Source organism: Eurytemora carolleeae, unplaced genomic scaffold (genome assembly GCF_000591075.1).
Source record: "Eurytemora carolleeae unplaced genomic scaffold, Eaff_2.0 scaffold1622, whole genome shotgun sequence".
Taxonomy (NCBI): Eukaryota; Metazoa; Arthropoda; class Copepoda; order Calanoida; family Temoridae; genus Eurytemora; species Eurytemora carolleeae.
The window spans coordinates 41,860-61,977 of NW_019397515.1; the positions used below are offsets into that span (position 1 = coordinate 41,860).

The following is a 20,118-nucleotide window of genomic DNA, read 5'->3' on the forward strand; positions in this document are numbered from 1 at the left end:
TCTAGCTGTTTAATTTAGAAAGTCAGTCACAACTAGCAAACCCTTTCTTTTGATTATTTCTTACAGTTGGAGCCATAATACTGTGGTATAGGAAGACGACTTTTAGACTCATATTTTGATTTGAAATTGGACAATGAACAGAAATAGTTTTGTGTACAAAAGCCTATTTTTCAAAGATGTTTTACTATCATATATCTACTCACTCACTCTAGGTATAGGGTAAATCTAGAATTCTATGTTTTGTATTTTAATCTAAATTTTTTATTTTAACACCACATACGACAATATAACAAAATCTATAATTCTATATAAGACGTATAAAAAACATGACAGTTCATAGACAATTTTAAGATCGTCGCTGAACTTTGATCTTTGAAATGTTAGGCGTCATATATTTGTCAATCTTTGAAGAAAATTTCTTGAAATAATTATGATAAATTAGCTCTAGTCTTGATAACGTGGTGTGCCTTTTTTGTGCTTTCCAGAATACTAGAGATATGGAGAATTTTTTCTTCAGATTTTAACGATTTTTAAAAATTAATTAAAACGTGATTGAAGTTCCAGTAATTTTGGAAGCCCTGAAATGTGTTAAATGCCAGGATTAGAGGAAATTGCTTTAAAAAAGTCGATTGATAAAGATATGCTGCAAATTATTTGAAATATAAAAGATTGAATTATGATGTTTGGTGAAACACCCTGTACTTAAATATAAATTTAGGTTTACAGGAAAGCAGTTAAGAAAGGATTTGAATTTACTCTGATGGTTGTGGGGGAGAGCGGATTAGGAAAGGTAAGATTTAAATAAATTAAAGATATTTAGGTTTCCTATGAACTATACATTTATATTTTAGATTTAACAGATACTACTTAGAAAGGGATTTTACAAAAAAACAAACATTATTTTAAAGAGATCCATTTGATTTATTCCTGAATTGCATCAGTATAACATATAGTCCTTTATCTGATCAATAATGTGGAAGATATTGTCGTTATTCTAGCTTAATAAGTGTTTAATTCTAACAAATTCATTTCGTTTATTTTTAATCATGACAAAGTTGTTTCTAGGCATGAAAATGTAAACCGTAAATGCCACGCTATAGATAAGACACACACTAAAATTTTCTAATCCCTATATCTTTGCAACCTAATATTGTAAACCTTAGATATTTAAAAATTTGAATATTTGATCTAACAGAATTCACAGCTTGAAAAGTTAAAGGTCTAGAATATCTGTGTTCGAATTTAATGAATTTAAGTCGCGTCTCAAATCCCCCAAAAACCGGTTTCAATTGAGCGCCGGCTTAAATCATGAAAAATTGAATACAATTTTAAGTGGAACCAACCATATTTGAGCTGTGGCTTAAATTTAAGCCGCAGCTCAAATTCTTTAGATTAGGCCTCAGGTTTTACAGATATTGGGGTTTGAAATTCAGTACCTTAAAAAGATAATTTTCTTAATCCTCCGATTTTTATCAATACATTTATTTAAGGTTTTATTTCAGCATTACTTTTTTATTTCAGTCCACGCTGATCAACTCAATGTTTCTAACCAACATTTACTCCAGTCACAGCCCTTCACTGCAGGTTTAGACAATATATGTATACAAGTTGTTATCAAGTTGTTTGGATGTCCAATCATAACTCATGAACTCATGAAATATGACAAAATATCAATTTAAACAGTTTATTTAGTTTTTTTTCAGAATGGACCAGGGCAAACCTTGAAGGTAAAATCAAGCTTTTAGATTAAAATTTATCATTTCTGAATATAAATAATGTTGAAAAGTATGCTAAAAAAAATTTTATTTATTATTATTATTAACTTTATTTTTCATTAGGTTGAAGCGCATAGAATAAATTTAGAAGAAAAAGGAATAAAGTTGGATCTGACTGTTGTCGACACACCAGGTATTTTTATTCAAGTCAGTTGTAACTTGTGCTGTACTGCAAACAGACCCGTATAATTTAATAATTACTTCATTATTGCTTTGTCGTATTCCTTGTTGCCAATCTTTTAAAAATGTGATACGCTGTAAGTCTAATTTTTTCAGATTAAAAAAAAAATGTTTGCTATTCATGCATGAAAATTAAGATTTTTAAAGATTCGTGAAATTCATGATTAAGAAACTAAAATGATAATTTTGTTCTTATAAACTTAATATACAAACTTCTAATTAGCAACGCAAAAACAGTTAAATTGGTCCTTTGCACAAATTGATTAAAGTTAATTTTCTAGCGATGCAGAGAGTTTTTGTAAAAATGTCGTTTATTTTCCAGGGTTTGGAGTTGCTGTTGATAATTCGAATTGTTGGGAACCTATCATCAATTATATAGGTGACATATATAGCATTTAATGTTACCCCACTAACTTTTATTTTTCTAGACATAGTATATTATACTGTAATGAACCTATTTAGCGTTAGTTGTTTAAGAAGCAAGATTCTCATCGATTGTAGCTTGCGTTGAGAGCTTGCAACCTTCCGATTATTGTAACTAATAACAGTAACATAAAAATGAAATAACTTGTTGAAAGGTATGTTTTAGACATTAATTTATTTAGATGAGCAATTTGAAGATTATCTTGAGGGAGAGACAAGAGTACATAGAGAATCTGTCTTCACAGATACAAGAGTACATGCTTGCTTGTACTTTATTGCTCCCACAGGTACAGAGTACACAGTAAAAATACAAGAGTACATGCTTCTTTGTACTTTATTGCTCCCACAGGTACAGAGTACACAGTACAGATACAAGAGTACACGCTTGCTTGTACTTTATTGCTCCCATAGGTACAGAGTACACAGTAAAGATACAAGAGTACATGGTTCTTTGAACTTTATTGCTCCAACAGGTACAGAGTACACAGTAAAAATACAAGAGTACATGCTTCTTTGTACTTTATTGCTCCCACAGGTACATAGTACACAGTAAAGCTATAAGAGTACATGCTTGCTTGTACTTTGTTGCTCCCTGCAGGTACATAGTACACGTAAGATACACGAGTACATGTTTTCGTGTACTTAACTGATCCTACAGGTACAGAGTACACAGAAAAGATACTCGTTTACAAGCTTGTTAATACTTTATTGCTCCTACATGAACGTAGTACACAGTACAGATACAATAGTACATGCTGGTTTGTACTTCATTGCAACCGCAGGTTCATAGTCCACAGTACTGATATTAGAATACATGTTTATACTTCATTGCTGTAATAGGTACATAGTGCACAGTACACAAAAGTTATTATAAAAATCCGAAAGATCGGAAACATTGAAAAAATCTTCAAATATTCCAATAAAACCTATTTTTCTGAGCATAGAAGATATATTATGTGAAATCCTGAGTTCTTTGAGCGGTCATATTGTAAAGACTGTCCTTCTTAATTTTAAAGATCAGTGTATTTACTGTACTTTCAAATAGTAAACATTCTCTTTCATCAGACTCCACTGTTTAAGGTCATGGTTTGAAGCCCCTTGATGTCGAGTTTATGAAGAAACTACAGTACAAGGTTAACATTATACCAGTGGTGGGAAAAGCAGATTGTTGTACCAAGATTGAAATTGCAGCATTTAAAACGAAGGTAACACATATTTTATCTTCTGAAAATTTGATAAAAATTTCCCTCAACAAAACTTAAAAGTTTAATACTTGTGCCGGCCTCTCCCCCGAACCCCCCGCAATGCTTAGGTTTTTTGTCTTCTTTCTATAAATTTAGCTTGTCTGTCTGTCTGTTTGTATCCAATAAACATCAAAACGGTTGAACCTATCTGGCCCAAATTTTGTGTTGAACCTCACATGACCCCACGGAAGGTTTATGAACAATCAACATTTTATAAATTTGTATGTAAAAGTTTTTTATTTTTGTAAAATTTTGAAAATGCGTGAAAAAATATTATGAAATCTGCAAACTTTTTTGTTTGTTTTTATACTGGTCAAAGAGAAGATGCTCACAGATAAAGCCACAATAAAAAGTTGATATAGACAATGGCGTGAAGCGCCCTAAAAGTGTAGTATTTTAAATTTGAGCGAATGCCCCTTTATAGGGTAGGACTGTTAACATAATTTAAAACATTGGTTAAAAATGGTCTCCTTTAGTTGGATTAACAATAAGGAAGATATAGTCGTTTTTCTGTCTATCAATTCTTTAAATTTCCTTCCTTGTTGCTGCTGAATACATCTGATCTATTTTTAGATAGAAAAAAATAGATACCGTCTTCATCTTTGCATAGACAAACTTTTAAAAGGATTATTATTCAACGCTAAGCAAGACGGTTACTTGAAACTAGTCTGTAGTCCCTATAATACTGTTACTTGAAACTAGTGGTAGTCCCTTTAATACGGTTACTTGAAACTAAGCTGTAGTCCCTTTAATACGGTTACTTGAAACTAGTCTGTAGTCCCTTTAATGCGGTTACTTGAAACTAGTCTGTAGTCCCTTTAATATGGTCACTTTAAACTAGTCTGTGGTCCCTTTAAGATGGTTATTTGAATCTAGTATGTAGTCCCTTTAAGAGGGTTCTTGAAACTATTCTGTAGTCCCTTTAAGATGGTTACTTGAAACTAGTCTGTAGTCCCTTTAAGATGGTTACTTGAAACTAGGGTGTAGTCCCTTTAAGAGGGTTACTTGAAACAAGTCAGTAGTCCCTTTAAGAGGGTTATTTGGATCAGTCTGTAGTCCCTTTAAGAGGGTTACTTGAAACTAGGGTGTAGTCCCTTTAAGAGGGTTACTTGAAACAATTGTCTGACGCCCCTTTAAGAGGGATATTTGGATCTAGTCTGTTTTCCCTTTAAGAGGGTTACTTGAAACTAGTCTTTAGTCCCTTCAAGGTGGTTACTTGAAACTAGTCTGTAGTCCCTTTAATATGGTTACTTGAAACTACTCTGTAGACCTTTTAATATGTTTACTTGAAACTAGTCTGTAGTCCCTTTAAGAGGGTTACTTGAAACTAGTCTGTAGTCCCTTTAAGAGGGTTAATTGAAGCTAGTGGTAATCCCTTTAAGATGGTTACTTGACACTAGTGGTAGTCCCTGTAATACGGTTACTTGAAACTTGTCTGTAGTCCCTTTAAGATGGTTACTTGAAACTGGTCTATAGTCCCTTTAAGAGAGTTAATTGAAAATAGTCTGTAGTCCCTTTAAGAGAGTTTCTTGAATCTAGTTTGTAGTCCCTTTAAGAGGGTTACTTGAAACTAGCGGTATTCCCTTTAAGAGGGTTACTTGAAACTAGTGGTAGTCCCTCTAAGATGGTTACTTGAAACTAGGGTGTAGTCCCTTTAAGAGGGTTACTTGAAACTAGTGGTATTCCCTTTAAGAGGGTTACTTGAAACTAGTGGTAGTCTCTTTAAGAAGGGTTTCTTGAAACTGAAGGTAGTCCCTATAAGATGGTTTCTTGAATCTAGTTTGTAGTCTCTTTAAGAGGGTTTATTGAAACTAGTCTGTAGTCCCTTTAAGAGGGTTACTTGAAACTAGTGGTAGTCCCTTTATGAGAGTTACTTGAAACTAGTCTGTAGTCCCATAAAGAGAGTTACTTGAAACTAGTATGTAGTCCCATAAAGAGAGTTACTTGAAACTAGTCTGTAGTCCCATAAAGAGAGTTACTTGAAACTAGTATGTAGTCCCATAAAGAGAGTTACTTGAAACTAGTCTGTAGTCCCATAAAGAGAGTTACTTGAAACTAGTATGTAGTCCCATAAAGAGAGTTACTTGAAACTAGTCTGTAGTCCCTTTAAGAGGGTTACTTGAAACTAGTGGTAGTCCCTTTAAGAGAGTTACTTGAAACTAGTATATAGTCTCTTTAAGCAAAATACTGAAATATTGGAACCCTTCAGCAAAATTGCATTTTGCATATTTACTGACCATATTCCCAATAGACCTTTCACAGCTTATAAATATTTGATTCTCAATCCTCTTTGGTACAGTGAGAACCAGAAAAGTGTGGATACTGAACACGACATTTGAGCAATATATTTGATGTTGTTTCAAAGCAAAAAGTTTTATTTGTAACTAATAAAATTAATTCATGTGTGCCTGTCTAGGGTTGTAAATCGTTATTGAAAACAATCTTTAAACAATCATTTATTGTTTCGTTTTCAATCGTTTTTAGAAACGATCGTTACGTTTTCGAAAAAAAACGATTGTCTTAAAAAACGACCCACTCGTTTTGAGCTTTTAGAAAACGATCGTTTTTATTACAATTATGTAAACGATTGTTAATGAAGGGTCGTCGTTAACTATCGTTTATTAAAGGTTATTGTTAACAATCGTTAACGAAACGACGAACTTTAAAAAACGGTCGTTTTGGGAAAAATGATCGTTTTGGGAAAAAATTACTTTATTGAATGTTGTCTTTAACGATTGTTAAGAAAGGGTTGTCCTTAACGGTCGTTAACGGAGGTTTGTTGTTAACAATCATTAACGAAGGGTCGTTGTTAATTATCATTAACGAAACGACGAGTTTTATAAAAACGATCGTTTTTCAAACAGGGAATCACAAAGATACAATCTCGTGATCTATCAAGGCCACTACCACTGACGCAATCTCGTCCGCTATTAAAATCAATCGGAAACTTTTAACACTATCGATCCCAAATTAAAGGGGAGTATCCTCAACCTGTGTTTTAAAACAGGTTTATTGTACATATTTATAAGATCAGCGAGGATAAATATAAACGTAGTTAATCTAGACACAATGCATGTTTTAATCATGTTTATGTAGGTATGCTTAGGTTAACAAATATTGGGATTGCTACGATATTTGCTACATATACATTTATACATATATGTTTGAAAGGTTTTGAAACAGCTGAAAGAATTGAAGATTGCAACCTATGATTTTCCAGCATCTGAACTAACAGAGGTAAGTCTAGATGAAATAGATTATCAAGTACACTAGGTGGCAACAGAGAAATGGACCAATTATAAATGACGTCAAAAGTGTCAAATATAACAAGGAACACAAAATTTTCCCACATTAGTTGACAAGTTTTCCAACTTCCAAGATTAAATCTGCGGAAATTAGTTTTTAGCACAAATACCTAATTGGGCTGAAGTAAAAAATAACAGATGTAAATTTTAAATTAGATAAATTTTCTATTGTTATACTTCGGCAAAAACTCTAAACAAGACAAGTAACATTTTTTTATTACAAAAATTGCTCATGAATAGATTTATATTATAGAATAAATTTTATATTAATTTGACATAATTTCAAGTTCATAATTAAATCCCATACCTGTTTCTCAACTTTATTATTCAAACCTTTAACTGAGAAAATGTGATGGAGAAATCCTTCTGTGCAATCTAAAAATCTAAACATGTTAGTTACGGGTTTATCCAGCAGAGATAAGAAGGAACATTGGCTATCCTTTTTTCAGATATAAATTACTAATATTATCCCCCTAGACCCTAGTTGTAACTATGTCAAGGTTTATGGGGTACCAATGGGAATCATGGTCGAACGCCTTGGATCATTGGAAAATTCTCCCAAAGATTTTGAAAAATCCCTAGTGTTTTTACTGAACAGATGATCTTTTAGAACAAACGAAAGAAATAGATGAAAAATAAATGATAATTTTGAAAAGGAACGAAGTCAATTTTTTAACGATTTAAAATAAAAACGAAATGGGTCGTTCACAAATGATTAAGAACAAAATGACAATAGGCGACCTTGTCTATCTCTATTGTAACATGTGTTCAGAAGACAATGTGGATGCGAGACAGATTACCGTTTGCCGTCGTGGGTTCCAATACCCTACTAGAACTAGGAACATATGTCGTCTTCCATATTCATAACAGAAATAATTAAAATTAAACATACAGTAAAACCTATAAAACTTTGGAAAAACAAGACGACATTTAAACAAGCTACTGATAAGCTAGGTATCAAACCATTTGCATTATAAAACATTAATTACACATAAGACTAACTAAATTTTGTCTTCATAAATTCCACAGTATGCGGCTTCCAATCCACAAATTAGAAATTATAACGAATATGATGATAAAGAGAATGGAGGCAGAACACGAGGAAGGGAATACTCTTGGGGAACTGTTAATATAGAAAACCCGGTAAAAATTCGGTCATCGTTTAATAATATGGAAAACCTGGTATAAATATATTTTATTTTTATAATTGATCATAGTTTCAAATTATAATAAAAAACGGTAAAAATATATTTTATTTTTACATTTTATCATCGTTTATGATAGAAACCTTGGTAAAAAGATTATCTTATTTGAATATTTGATCATAGTTTTAAATTATAATAAAAAAACGGTAAAAAATATATTTTATTTTTACATTTTATCATCGTTTATGATAGAAAACTTGGTAAAAAGATTATCTTATTTAAATATTTCATTATAGTTTCAAAATAACAAAATAGAAAATCTTGTTTTTACCAAGAATGATGAAGGTATCCTTGCTTTAAGGTTTCTCTATAAGAGTGACTGAAGAAATTTTTAAGAGACAGACAATGAAAGAAATTGTTAGAATTTAACACTTTATTATTTTTGAATTCTTTGAGGGTAACTTGAAATTATCGATAGTGTTGATATGCATGGAGAAATATAAAATATGTTTACAGAAATAAATATTTGATTTACCTTTTACGCAAAGAATATTTTGGTAATCTTTTAATAATGTGAATTCACATTTTTTTATTTCTTGATGGCATTATGTCTTTGACACAAACTCAAATTTTCTAATCTGATGATGTAAAACTTTGACTTTTTAAACTTATATGAATTGATCTAACACAGGCCGAATTTTAAGCATTTAAACCGCGTCGCTGAACCGCTAAAAACCGGTTCCAGTTGACCGCCGGCTCAAATCTCGAAACACTGAATACAATTTCAAGTGGAACCAACCATTTTACAGCCGCATCTCAAATTTGAGACACGGCTCAAGTTCTGTAAATTTGGCCTCAGAATACATAGTTTAAACTATCTTAGGCCTACGACATTGGGTTGCAACGAAAGGGATTTAAATATCAGAGTTTGTGGCAGAGACCTAATTCCTTTCTTTAGGATCACTGTGATTTTTCCCCACTCCGGTCCCTTCTGCTATCATTTCACATGCAAGATCTGAGGTATTATTATTATCAATATTATAATTGGAATGATTTTCGTCTTCATTCCTTTATTTTTTATAAAATGTCCAATACATTAGTTTGTAATTTCTAACTGATTTATTTCCAAAACTGTGTTCAAAGGTCAAGCATTGATCTCCATCTTATTCAGGCGTGCAAATAAGGGGGGCCATGGGGGCCAGGTTCCTTCCTAGCCTGATTATGGGGGGGGCAAGCCCCCTGAAGAAAGCATGCCTACCCCTTGAAGGGGGGGGGGAGAGGGAGTGGGCAAGAAGTCCATTTAAATCCAAAAATAGCTAATTTCCTCAAAAGATGAAAAAATATGCCCCCACAGTAACTTTTTTTAAAATCTACATGCTTTAAGCAAACTCAAATTCAACTCAACTCAGTTTTGCCCTAAACAAATAAATTACCCTTAGTTTAAAACAACGTCCCTTTATAAAAATACCCTTAAATAAAAATTTGACCCCAAAATAAGATTTAAGATTTCCCATACACAAAATTGACCAAACTGAAAAAACTGCAATAAAGTTCAAATTTTTTCCACGCGAAGAAATTGAGTTTTTGCCACAAACTCTGATCTTCTAATCTCTGTATCTTTACAAGTCGATATCGTAGACCTTTGATATTGCAAAATATAAATTATGGAAGATAAAGTAGTGTAAGTTTGAAATATTAAAGGGTTACACATTCAGGTTGTAAAGATTTAGGAATTAAAAGATATATGTTTGTGGCAAAAACTCAATTCCTTTGTTCCAAACTGCATGAATGCCCCTAAATATAGAATTGTCCCCAAAAATATCCTGAACTAGAAAGGTAGTTTTTTCATGGTTGAGTATGATGCACATTTTTCTTGTCCCCCCCCCCTAAAATTTTTAGGGGTGGGCAACATTTTTTTTGCCCTAGACGCAAAATAATCCACCTTCCCCCCCCCCCCTAGCTGAATGTCTGCAGACCTACGGAGCACTCATACAAAACGTTTCTGTCAAAAACGTTTCCTGACACAAAATGTTTCCTGACACAAAATGTTTCCTGTAACATGATTTTTCCTGACACATAATGTTTCTTGACACAAAAGGCTTCCTGTCACAAAATGTTTTCTGTCACAAAACGTTTCTGTTACAAAACGTTTTCTGACATAACATGTTTCCTGTCACAAAACGTTTCCTCAAAAAATGACTCCTGGCCACTAAACGTTTTCTTCACAAAATGTATCCTCTCTTGCTACAAAATGTTTACTTTCATGTTTCCAACCTATATTTATTTGTTAAAAAATTATAAAAGATAAAAATGTTAATATGAAATTAACAATTTTAAAATACTCTGAAATGAGAAAGTTTGATTGAACATAATATGTAAACGATAAATCCCTAAAAAGTGACCAAAACCATGGAGAAGATAATATTAAGCTTAAGAAACAATCATTTACATAGTTCGTTGATACATTTTGAGTTGTTCATATTTTGTGAAGGAAACATTTTGTGTATTAAACGTTTTGTGGTAGAAAAGTTTTGTTATGGAAATGTTTTTGTAAGAAACGTTTTGTGGAGAAACATATTGTAGCGGAAACCTTTTGAAAGTGCTCCAGCCGGACTCCAGTCTACATTGCTCCAGCCTACACTGCTCCAGTCTACACTGCTTAAGCCGGGCTCCAGCCTATACTGCTCCAGCCGGGCTCCAGTCTACCCTTCTCCAGCCTACAGATTAATTGATTTCTCTTTGATATCCCGTGATAACATTAATGCCGGATCAAGCATTTATTTAAATTAAATATAAAAGGGCCCACATTGTATATCAGGATCAAGCGTTGAAGACTAACTATATCTTGCCGAAAAAAAATTCCAATGCTTAAGTTTATTATCACTTTTTATTACTAATAATTATTATTATCTTTTTAATCATTATTTTAATTTTAGTAACTTTTATTATTATTAATATTATTATTCCGTGAAATCAAATTTAATTGGTTAAAAATTAGAAATTCCTTGTTTCTTGTTCTTCTCAATAGCTCTTGAAAAAGAGGAGTTGGAATGGTTTAAAACATGTTTTTAATGTTTAGTATATAGATGTGAGAATTACCTTAATTTCACATGTAATGTTAAGTTACAAAAACATAAAAAAAAAATTCTATTTTGTTAAGCAAAAAACAAATCTTAAAAATGTTATATTTAGATTTAAAATGTTAAAATATTAAGCTTACAATTCTCTTCGTTATTTTTTTCCAGAAAATTCTTTTAGAAAATTTCTTAATCTTGGAAATGATAATAATAAAGATTTTAATTTAAATATACTAATTATGAACTGAAATCATTATTTTATTTATATTCTCCACGGTGATAACCAATCAAAAGTGGAAGAAAATAATTGACACTATCACCTCGAAGTTATTTGACATTAAATAGATAGATAGGGTTGGGTACAGGGCGGTAAAATGTCCAGCCTGTGTTTAAAAAATCTAAAATAGCCCATAACTATTTTTGTGGTTAAAGCTACGGATCTAAAAACTATATTTTTGAAAAGCCCTTGAAAAATGGATGTAGAAACATGTGTCAAACTTTGATATTTGTCTTTAAAACATTTTTCGGCATTTTTGTAACCCTTCCTAGCATTTGGGACCCAAACTATAAAAGTTATTGATCTAATTTTTTTTTCAATGAGCTGGCCTTGAAAACTTGGACTGTGAACATGAATTTTAACCCTATACCTATTCTCTAGAGTGAGGGGGGATACATAGATTCAAACCCCCCAGCCTTTAAAGGGTTCATGAAAATTTTGCAAAAATACAGAAGTCTCCGAAATTTAGTGGACTAAAATAACTTAATAAGTGATAACATAATTTGTTAGTTAGAAATATTATTTTTATGATAAAAAATGTTCTTTAGATTGATTTTAACATGAACGATAAAACACTTGAGGATAAAACTTAAATTCCAAACCTTATATCTTTCATAAATATTTCAAACATTGAACCAAAAAGTCAATATCAAAGGTTTACTCCATCTGGTTGCAAAGTTATAAGGACCAGAACATTAGAGTTTGAGGGAAGTTTTTATTTACATTTAATTTTGAAAACTTGTAGAGAGATGACCCATACCCGGCATTATGAGAAGTATAGATCAAGCAGACTAACAGACCATTCATCTTATCCATCACTCAATCCAAGCAAGGTGAAATATATATACCCTCTCCATGTAGTCAGCTACAGTGATAACCAGAAAACTCTGAAACTGGAAGACGATTTTATAACAATGTTTTAGTTTGTTGCTGTGTACAATTGTATCAAGTTCATTGAACTATTTGAATTCATAACTTGTATGTAAAAGTTGTCTTCCTTTTTTTGGTTATCACTGTATGAAAAATTGTATAAATTTTCAAGCTTGGGTCGACTTTTAAGTGTTGCAACGCCTTGGTCTTTTTACTTCAATAACTTACTTGTACTTTTTTTAAACTTAAGTACATTAGAATCTATCTATATCTCCTTGGGAAAGAAAAATAACGATATTCTTGAATAATTTCATTTTCTTAAAGTTTCGATGTATAATCTACTAAATTCCATTTTGAAATAAATATCCTTTATACTACGACAGTTTTTGAAGAAAACAATTAAAATAAATTATACAAAAGTTTCGATATTAAATATATAACTGTGCAGTTATAAAAAGTAGAAGTTTCATCACATTATTGTGGTTTTCAGAGCCTGGTTTATTTATCTAAACTATTATAACATGATTTCAGAGCCTGCCCGGCCTCCTGGCTGTCTCAAAGGAACTGGTTTATTTATCTAAACTATTATACCATGATTTCATTTCTTTTCTTATTTCATTTCTCGAAACTTTTGTTAAAAATTTTAATAACCATATTTTTCAGAATTTTTATTCCTTTTGTAAGAAATTTTAATTGTTTAATTTCTGAAACACACAAAATAATAGCACAGGAAACACAGCTTTGCTCTTAAAAACACTCAATTGAGAAAAAAAAACTTCTGAGAACACATAATTGAGAACACACTATTAAGAACACACTAGTGAGAAAAAAACTATTGAGAACACTTTAGTGAGAACAAACTATTGAGTACACACTATTAAAACACACACTATAGAGAACATGCCATTAAGAAGAAACTATTAAGAACACACTTAAAAACACCCTATTGAGAGCACAATATTGAGAACACACTTTTGAGAACACACCTTTGAGGACACATTATTAAAACATGTACTATTGAGAACTATTGAGAACACACTTGTGTGAACACACTGTTAAAACACTATTAAAAACACTCTATTGATAAAACACTTTTGAGAACACACTATTAAAACACGCACTATTGAGAATAAAATATTGAGCAAACTTTATAGAGAACACACTAATAAAAACACACTATTGAGAACACACTATTGAGAACACACTGTTGAGAACATACTTTGAAAACGCACCATTTAGAACACACTTTTGATGAAACACTATTGCACTTTTAAGAACATACTATTGAGAACACATTATATAAAACATACTTTTGAGAACACACTATTTGGAACACACTATTGAGAACACACTATTAAGAACACACTATTAAGACCACACTTTTGAGAAAAAATTATTGAGAACACACTTTTGAAAACACACTTTTAAGAACACACTATTGAGAACACACTTTTGAGAATACACTTTTAAGGACACACTTTTGAGAACAAATAACTGAGAAAACATTATCGAGAACACACTATCTGTTGAGAACACATGATTGAGAACACACTATTGAGAACACACTTTCGAGAACACACTATAGAGAACACAGTATTAAGAACAACTATCGAGAACACAGTATTAAAAACAACTATTGAGAACACACTAAGAGAAAACACTATTGAGAGCATACTTTTGAGAACAAACTATTAAGAACACACTATTGAGAACACACTATAAAGAACACACTATTGAGAACACAATATTAAGAGCAAACTATTGAGAACACACTATTAAGAACACACTATTAAGAGCAAACTATTTAAGACACACTATTGAGAACATACTATTGAGAACACACTATTGAGAACACACTATTGAGAACACACTTTTGAGAACACTCTATTAAAACACGCACTATTGAGAACAAAATATTGAAAACACTTTATTGAGAACACACTAATAAAAACACACTATTGAGAACACACTATTGAGAACTCACTATTGAGAACACACAATTGAGAACGCACTATTGAGAACACACTATTCAGAACACACTTTTGTGAGCACAGTGTCAAAACACACCATTGAGAACACACTATAAAAACACTCTATTGAGAACACACTTTTGAGAACACACTATTAAGAGCATACTTTTGAGAACACAATATTGAGAACACACTACTAAGATCAACTATTGAGAGCAAACTATTGAGAACACACTTTTGAGAACACAGAATTGAGAACCAACTATTAAGAACACACTATTAAGAGCAAACTATTTAAGACACACTATTAAGAACACACTATTGAGAACACACTGTTAAGAACACACTATTGAGAACACACTATTGAGATCAACTATTGAGAACACACTATTGAGAACACATTTTTAAGAACGCACTATTGAGAACACACTTTTAAGAACACACTTTTAAGAACACACTATTAAGAACACACTATTAAGAACACACTATTAAGAACACACTATTTAGAACACATTATTTAGACCACTCTTTAGAGGAAACACTTTTAAGGAAGCACATGAATAACGCAACTGAATCACACTTTTCTTATTCAAAAAAATTTGTGTCTGTTTGTTATCTGGGTTAGGTTTCTCTGTTGGAATTGTGTGCACGTCTTGAATATAAAATATTCTTTTTAGATTGTTTTATTAAAAATTCAATGCTGTAGAATTGACCTAATCCAAAATACAGAAAAACATACATTTATACATTATAATCCACAAAACAGGAACTATTTCTAATTTATATATTTGGGGTGCAAAATTTGAATGAACAGTTTCCCAGGATGATGTTAATGGTATGGTTGCTGCCAACTACACCTCTCAAGATCTATCCCCTTCTCCTTCCTCTCTCCTGGAGTTTAAGGAGTACCAGGAGTACAAGGAGTATCAGGAGTCTAGGGGGTACACTCAACCCCACCTAGGCATCAGCTCCTTGAAGGAGCAACAAGGAGAGGAGTCAAGGAAGAAGGTGATTGATGAATATTGCTGGACACTCGACTACAGTTCGATTGTTCCAATCACTGTCTTTGCAAATTGATTGTGTAAACATTTGACATTTTAAACTTCATTACATCAAGAAGAATTTAAGTAAAAAAATATCAAAAGTTTACGATGTAGGATAAAGAGATATAGGAAGTAGAAATATTGAAATTTAATCAACTATTTAGTTATAATCTGAATTTTCTTAGAAGTCAATTCCATTAATTTTAAAATGCTTGACAATGAGTAGTGAGTACATATTATGAATATCTTGTATACCACACCCCCTTGGTATATAAGCTGAAAAATTCCTTTCTTAAATTGGAATTATTTTGTAATCTAGAGTTGGATAGTCAGCTGGAACCAAGGAAGGGTCAACCTGCAGCAAAAACATTTACCTAAACCTAATCTGCTTTCTAAGGTTTAGTTCTTATCTGCATGTTAATTAAACTAAGCATGTAGATGCAAGCTTGCTAACTAAACCTATAATATACTTTCTAAGGTTTAGTTCTTATCTGCATGTTAATTAAACTAAGCATGTAGATGCAAGCTTGCTAACTAAACCTATAATATACTTTCTAAGGTTTAGTTCTTATCTGCATGTTAATTAAACTAAGCATGTAGATGCAAGCTTGCTAACTAAACCTATATTGTACTTTTTAAGGTTTAGTTCTTAACTGCATGTTAACTAGACTAAGCATGAAGATGCAAGCATGCTAACTAAACCTATAATATACTTTCTAAGGTTTAGTTCTTAACTGCATGTTAACTAGACTAAGCATGTAGATGCAAGCTTACTAACTAAACCTGTAATATACTTTCTAAGGTTTAGTTCTTATCTGCATGTTAATTAAACTAAGCATGTAGATGCAAGCTTACTAACTAAACCTATATTGTACTTTCTAAGGTTTAGTTCTTAACTGCATGTTAATTAAACTAAGCATGTAGTTGCAAGCTTACTAACTAAACCTATAATATACTTTCTAAGGTTCAGTTCTTAACTACATGTTAACTAAACTAAGCATGTAGATGCAAGCTTGCTAACTAAACCTATAATATACTTTCTAAGGTTTAGTTCTTATCTGCATGTTAATTAAACTAAGCATGTAGATGCAAGCTTGCTAACTAAACCTATAATATACTTTCTAAGGTTCAGTTCTTAACTGCATGTTAACTAAACTAAGCATGTAGATGCAAGCTTGCTAACTGAACCTATAATATACTTTCTAAGGTTCAGTTCTTTACTGCATGTTAATTAAACTAAGCATGAAGATGCAAGCTTGCTAACTTAACCTATAATATACTTTCTAAGGTTTAGTTCTTAACTACATGTTAACTAGACTAAGCATGTAGATGCAAACTTACTAACTAAACCTATAATATACTTTCTAAGGTTTAGTTCTTAACTACATGTTAACTAAAATAATCATCAGATGCAAGCAACTAAACCTAGTATAACTCCATGTCTTTGGTTTATAAGTCTATATTTCTAGATGAAAGTACAGTACAACTCAATGTCTTTGGTTTATAAGTTTATATTATTAGGTGAAAGGATTGTATAACTCCATGTCTTTGGTTTATAAGGTGATATTTCTATGTAAAAGAGCACGTTCAACTCCATGTCTTTGGTTTATAAGTTTATATTTTTAGGTGAAAGGACGGTATAACTCAATGTCTTTGGTTTATAAGTTTATATTATTAGGTAAAGGATGGTATAAATCAATGTCTTTGGTTCATAAGTTTATATTTCAAGGTGAAAGGATGGTATAACTCCATGTCTGTGGTTTATATAAGTTTATATTTCAAGGTGAAAGGATGGTATAAATCAATGTCTTTGGTTCATAAGTTTATATTTCAAGGTGAAAGGATGGTATAACTCCATGTCTGTGGTTTATATAAGTTTATATTTCTAGGTAAAAGGATGGTATAACTCCATGTCTGTGGTTTTTTAGGGCGCTTTGCGCTCATCTTTTATTAAAATTGTGAACATGTTCTCTTTGTGTACATTTCAAAACTAAGAAGAAAAAAATATCGCGGATTTTAAAAAAGAAATTCGCGGATTTTCAAGTATTTTAAAATTTTACAAAAATAACAAAAAACTTTTATACACAGTTTTTAAAACTTGTATCATTTATAAACATTTCCTGGGGTCACATGATGTCCCACACAAAATTTTGGTCTGATTGGTTCAGCCGTTTTGAGGTTTATTGAAGGCAAACAAACAGACAAGCTAAAGTTAGTAAAATGACGCTATAACTTCATGTCTTTGTTTTTAAGTTTATATGTTTAGGTGAAAGGACGTTAAAACTCCATGTCTTTGGTTTATATATTTATATTTTTAGTTGAAAGGACAGTGTTGCTATATGTCTTTGGTTTATAAGTCTATTAATCTAGGTGAAAGGACGGTATAACTCCATGTCTATGGCAGAACTTAGATCTAAAACCACAGAGAATATAAGCAGCAACAAAACCTTCAGGAAAAAATCATTAATACAATAAAACCTGTAGACTACACCTATATACAATATCAAGAATGGAATATCGGATTCACAACAATACCCTTTAACTCTTTGTCTAACCAAAAAGAATGAATTAGATATTGCTTTTTATTTCTATAGCTGAAAGTGGAAAATTTATGTTACGCAGACAACAATTGAACCATCACTTTTCAAGACCATATCATCAAGACGTTACTCAGATACAGGTTTGAAGAGTTCCATTCTAATTGAGACATCCCAACCTTGTCTAAAACATTCCTTTTTATGAACAATGTGTATTAATGGATTTTATTCTGCAGGCAAATCATCAACACTTTGAATTCAAAGAAAACCAAGCAGTCCTCTCAACAATAAAGATTAAGAACCGAAAGAAGGTTTTTAAACATATTTAAGTGAATATCATGAAATTTTAATTAATGAAGAAATGAAATGCTATTATGAGCTTTGTTTCCCCCCCCCCCATCATCTGGAATACGATTACAGACTTTATTAACATTTTCTAGTCAAAGTATTTTTAAAGGCTGTCATCAAAAAGTCTTATGCTTTTAAATTCATATAGTTGTTTTTTGCAGTATTCATAATAATTGATCAATCAACATAAAATGATTTAAGACAGTGGCTGATACAAAGTTTTTGTATATGTATTTGTACCATGATATTTTTATTTTATATTTTATAAATCTTTTTTTTTGAAAATATTCTATCACAGTGGAACCCTCTAAACATCAGACTAGCTTATATTTAATGTTAGTTGAAATAGTTTTACCTTCTAGTTTTACCTTCGGATTGAAAACCTTCTGAAGTAGACTGGTTTTGCAGTTACAAATAACATAAATGGAACTATTTACAATCAGACTTATTAAACATAATCCAATTTTGTATATATTTGGCTCTACCTTATGCCATCAGAGAAATGTGGGAATTGTTAAACTTTTACTAGTCAAAAATAAACTTTAGTCATTAACTTGAGAAAATATGATAATTGTAAATTTTAATCTTGGATATCAGTGTCTGTTAAAACAAAACTAAATTTTTAGAACATTTTGATTCCAAAATTTTGTTTGAAACTATTAACAGTAGAGATGTCTCACACATGTTTTTTTGCTGCTCTTTCTGTTTTATCAAAATTAAAAGTTTTTTTACAATGAATTTAAACCACTTAGTACTTTGATCATGCATTTCTTAAAAAATCTAAATATTTTATTATATGTAAATAAAAATAAAACATAAAAAGAATGATTTTGATTATACACACTATCTACCAACTGTTTGAAATTACTACAGTGCAAAAAAGGATTTATGTCAAAAACAACACAAATGTGTAAATGTATCATTTATCAATTTCTTGTAAAAACAGATCAAATCAAATCCAATATGGGGTTCTATTGTATCTTTTGTTGATATAAGGATAAACTTGAGGAATACTAAAGAAAATATGAGGTATTATCTATTAAATAAGGTATTAATATCTTTACAAAAAAAAATCTTAATTTAGAATCTAAATCTATATTCCAGTTAACAACCTTTAACTTTAAGGTATTGCTGTGATTAGAGAATCATTTATGTATGTTTTTCTGAAAGCCTATTATATGTACATATATGTAAAGTTTTCATTTCTGATGTATTTTTCCATTATTTACTAATAAATTGACAGTATACTAGTATATCTATAACTAACACATGCTGTCTTCACATAGATAATGTATTTTTGAAAGCTAGAAAGTATAAAAAGTAAAAATGCTTAGTTTACAAATAATGTAACGCTGAATTAAGAGTAATCAAAATATAGGTTTTTTTTTTTTGAGAGGTAAATTTTAAACACAAAATAGTGATTTGTTTTAAAAATATTCAGTTTTTAAAATTGTAGTACGTCTCAGGGTTTAGAGAACCTTAGTACTTAATTTTAACCCTAGTTAACAATTCAAAAGCTGGGGGGGGTCTGCAGCGGCAATTTCCATACAAAGGGTGGGGGATCTGCCTCTACAAGTACAAGTTCCAGTTGCCTTGACCCCTTCCCTTCCAAAAAAAAAAAATACATTCCCTATTGATTAGTCTGCATTTGTGTAAAGTCGACTAATTTCATGATAGTAATAGTTTTTAGTAGATTAAAATTAATCAAGCATGAAGACATTCTGAACAAGTTTTAAGCGCCAAGCCATGCCGACTTTATAATGGAGGAAAGAGTTGTTACTTTGTTTTTAAAAAATGGTTTATTTTAAAATTGAATATCTTTTAAATTTCACAAAAACAATTAAAATGTGCACTGTGCAGATACGTCGGAATCAGATATTTCAAATTTTAAGTCAACATATTCTAAATGATTCCAAATTCTAAA

At 31.2% G+C, this 20,118-nt stretch overlaps 1 protein-coding gene across 1 annotated transcript; it reads left to right on the top strand.

Moving 5' to 3' along the window:
- The first annotated feature begins 326 nt into the window (after window positions 1-326).
- LOC111714693 (septin-1) lies at window positions 327-19,184 on the top strand. The gene is made up of 18 exons (XM_023489846.1): window positions 327-332; window positions 719-790; window positions 1,522-1,584; window positions 1,704-1,727; window positions 1,839-1,908; window positions 2,278-2,334; window positions 2,561-2,665; window positions 3,459-3,583; window positions 6,794-6,859; window positions 7,700-7,766; window positions 8,009-8,070; window positions 9,031-9,092; window positions 12,172-12,259; window positions 12,828-12,857; window positions 15,089-15,274; window positions 15,629-15,706; window positions 17,680-17,762; window positions 18,083-19,184. The coding sequence occupies exons 1-18, from the start codon at window positions 327-329 to the stop codon at window positions 18,135-18,137; spliced, it is 1,299 nt and encodes a 432-aa protein (XP_023345614.1). The 3' UTR covers window positions 18,138-19,184.
- The last annotated feature ends 934 nt before the right edge of the window (window positions 19,185-20,118 follow it).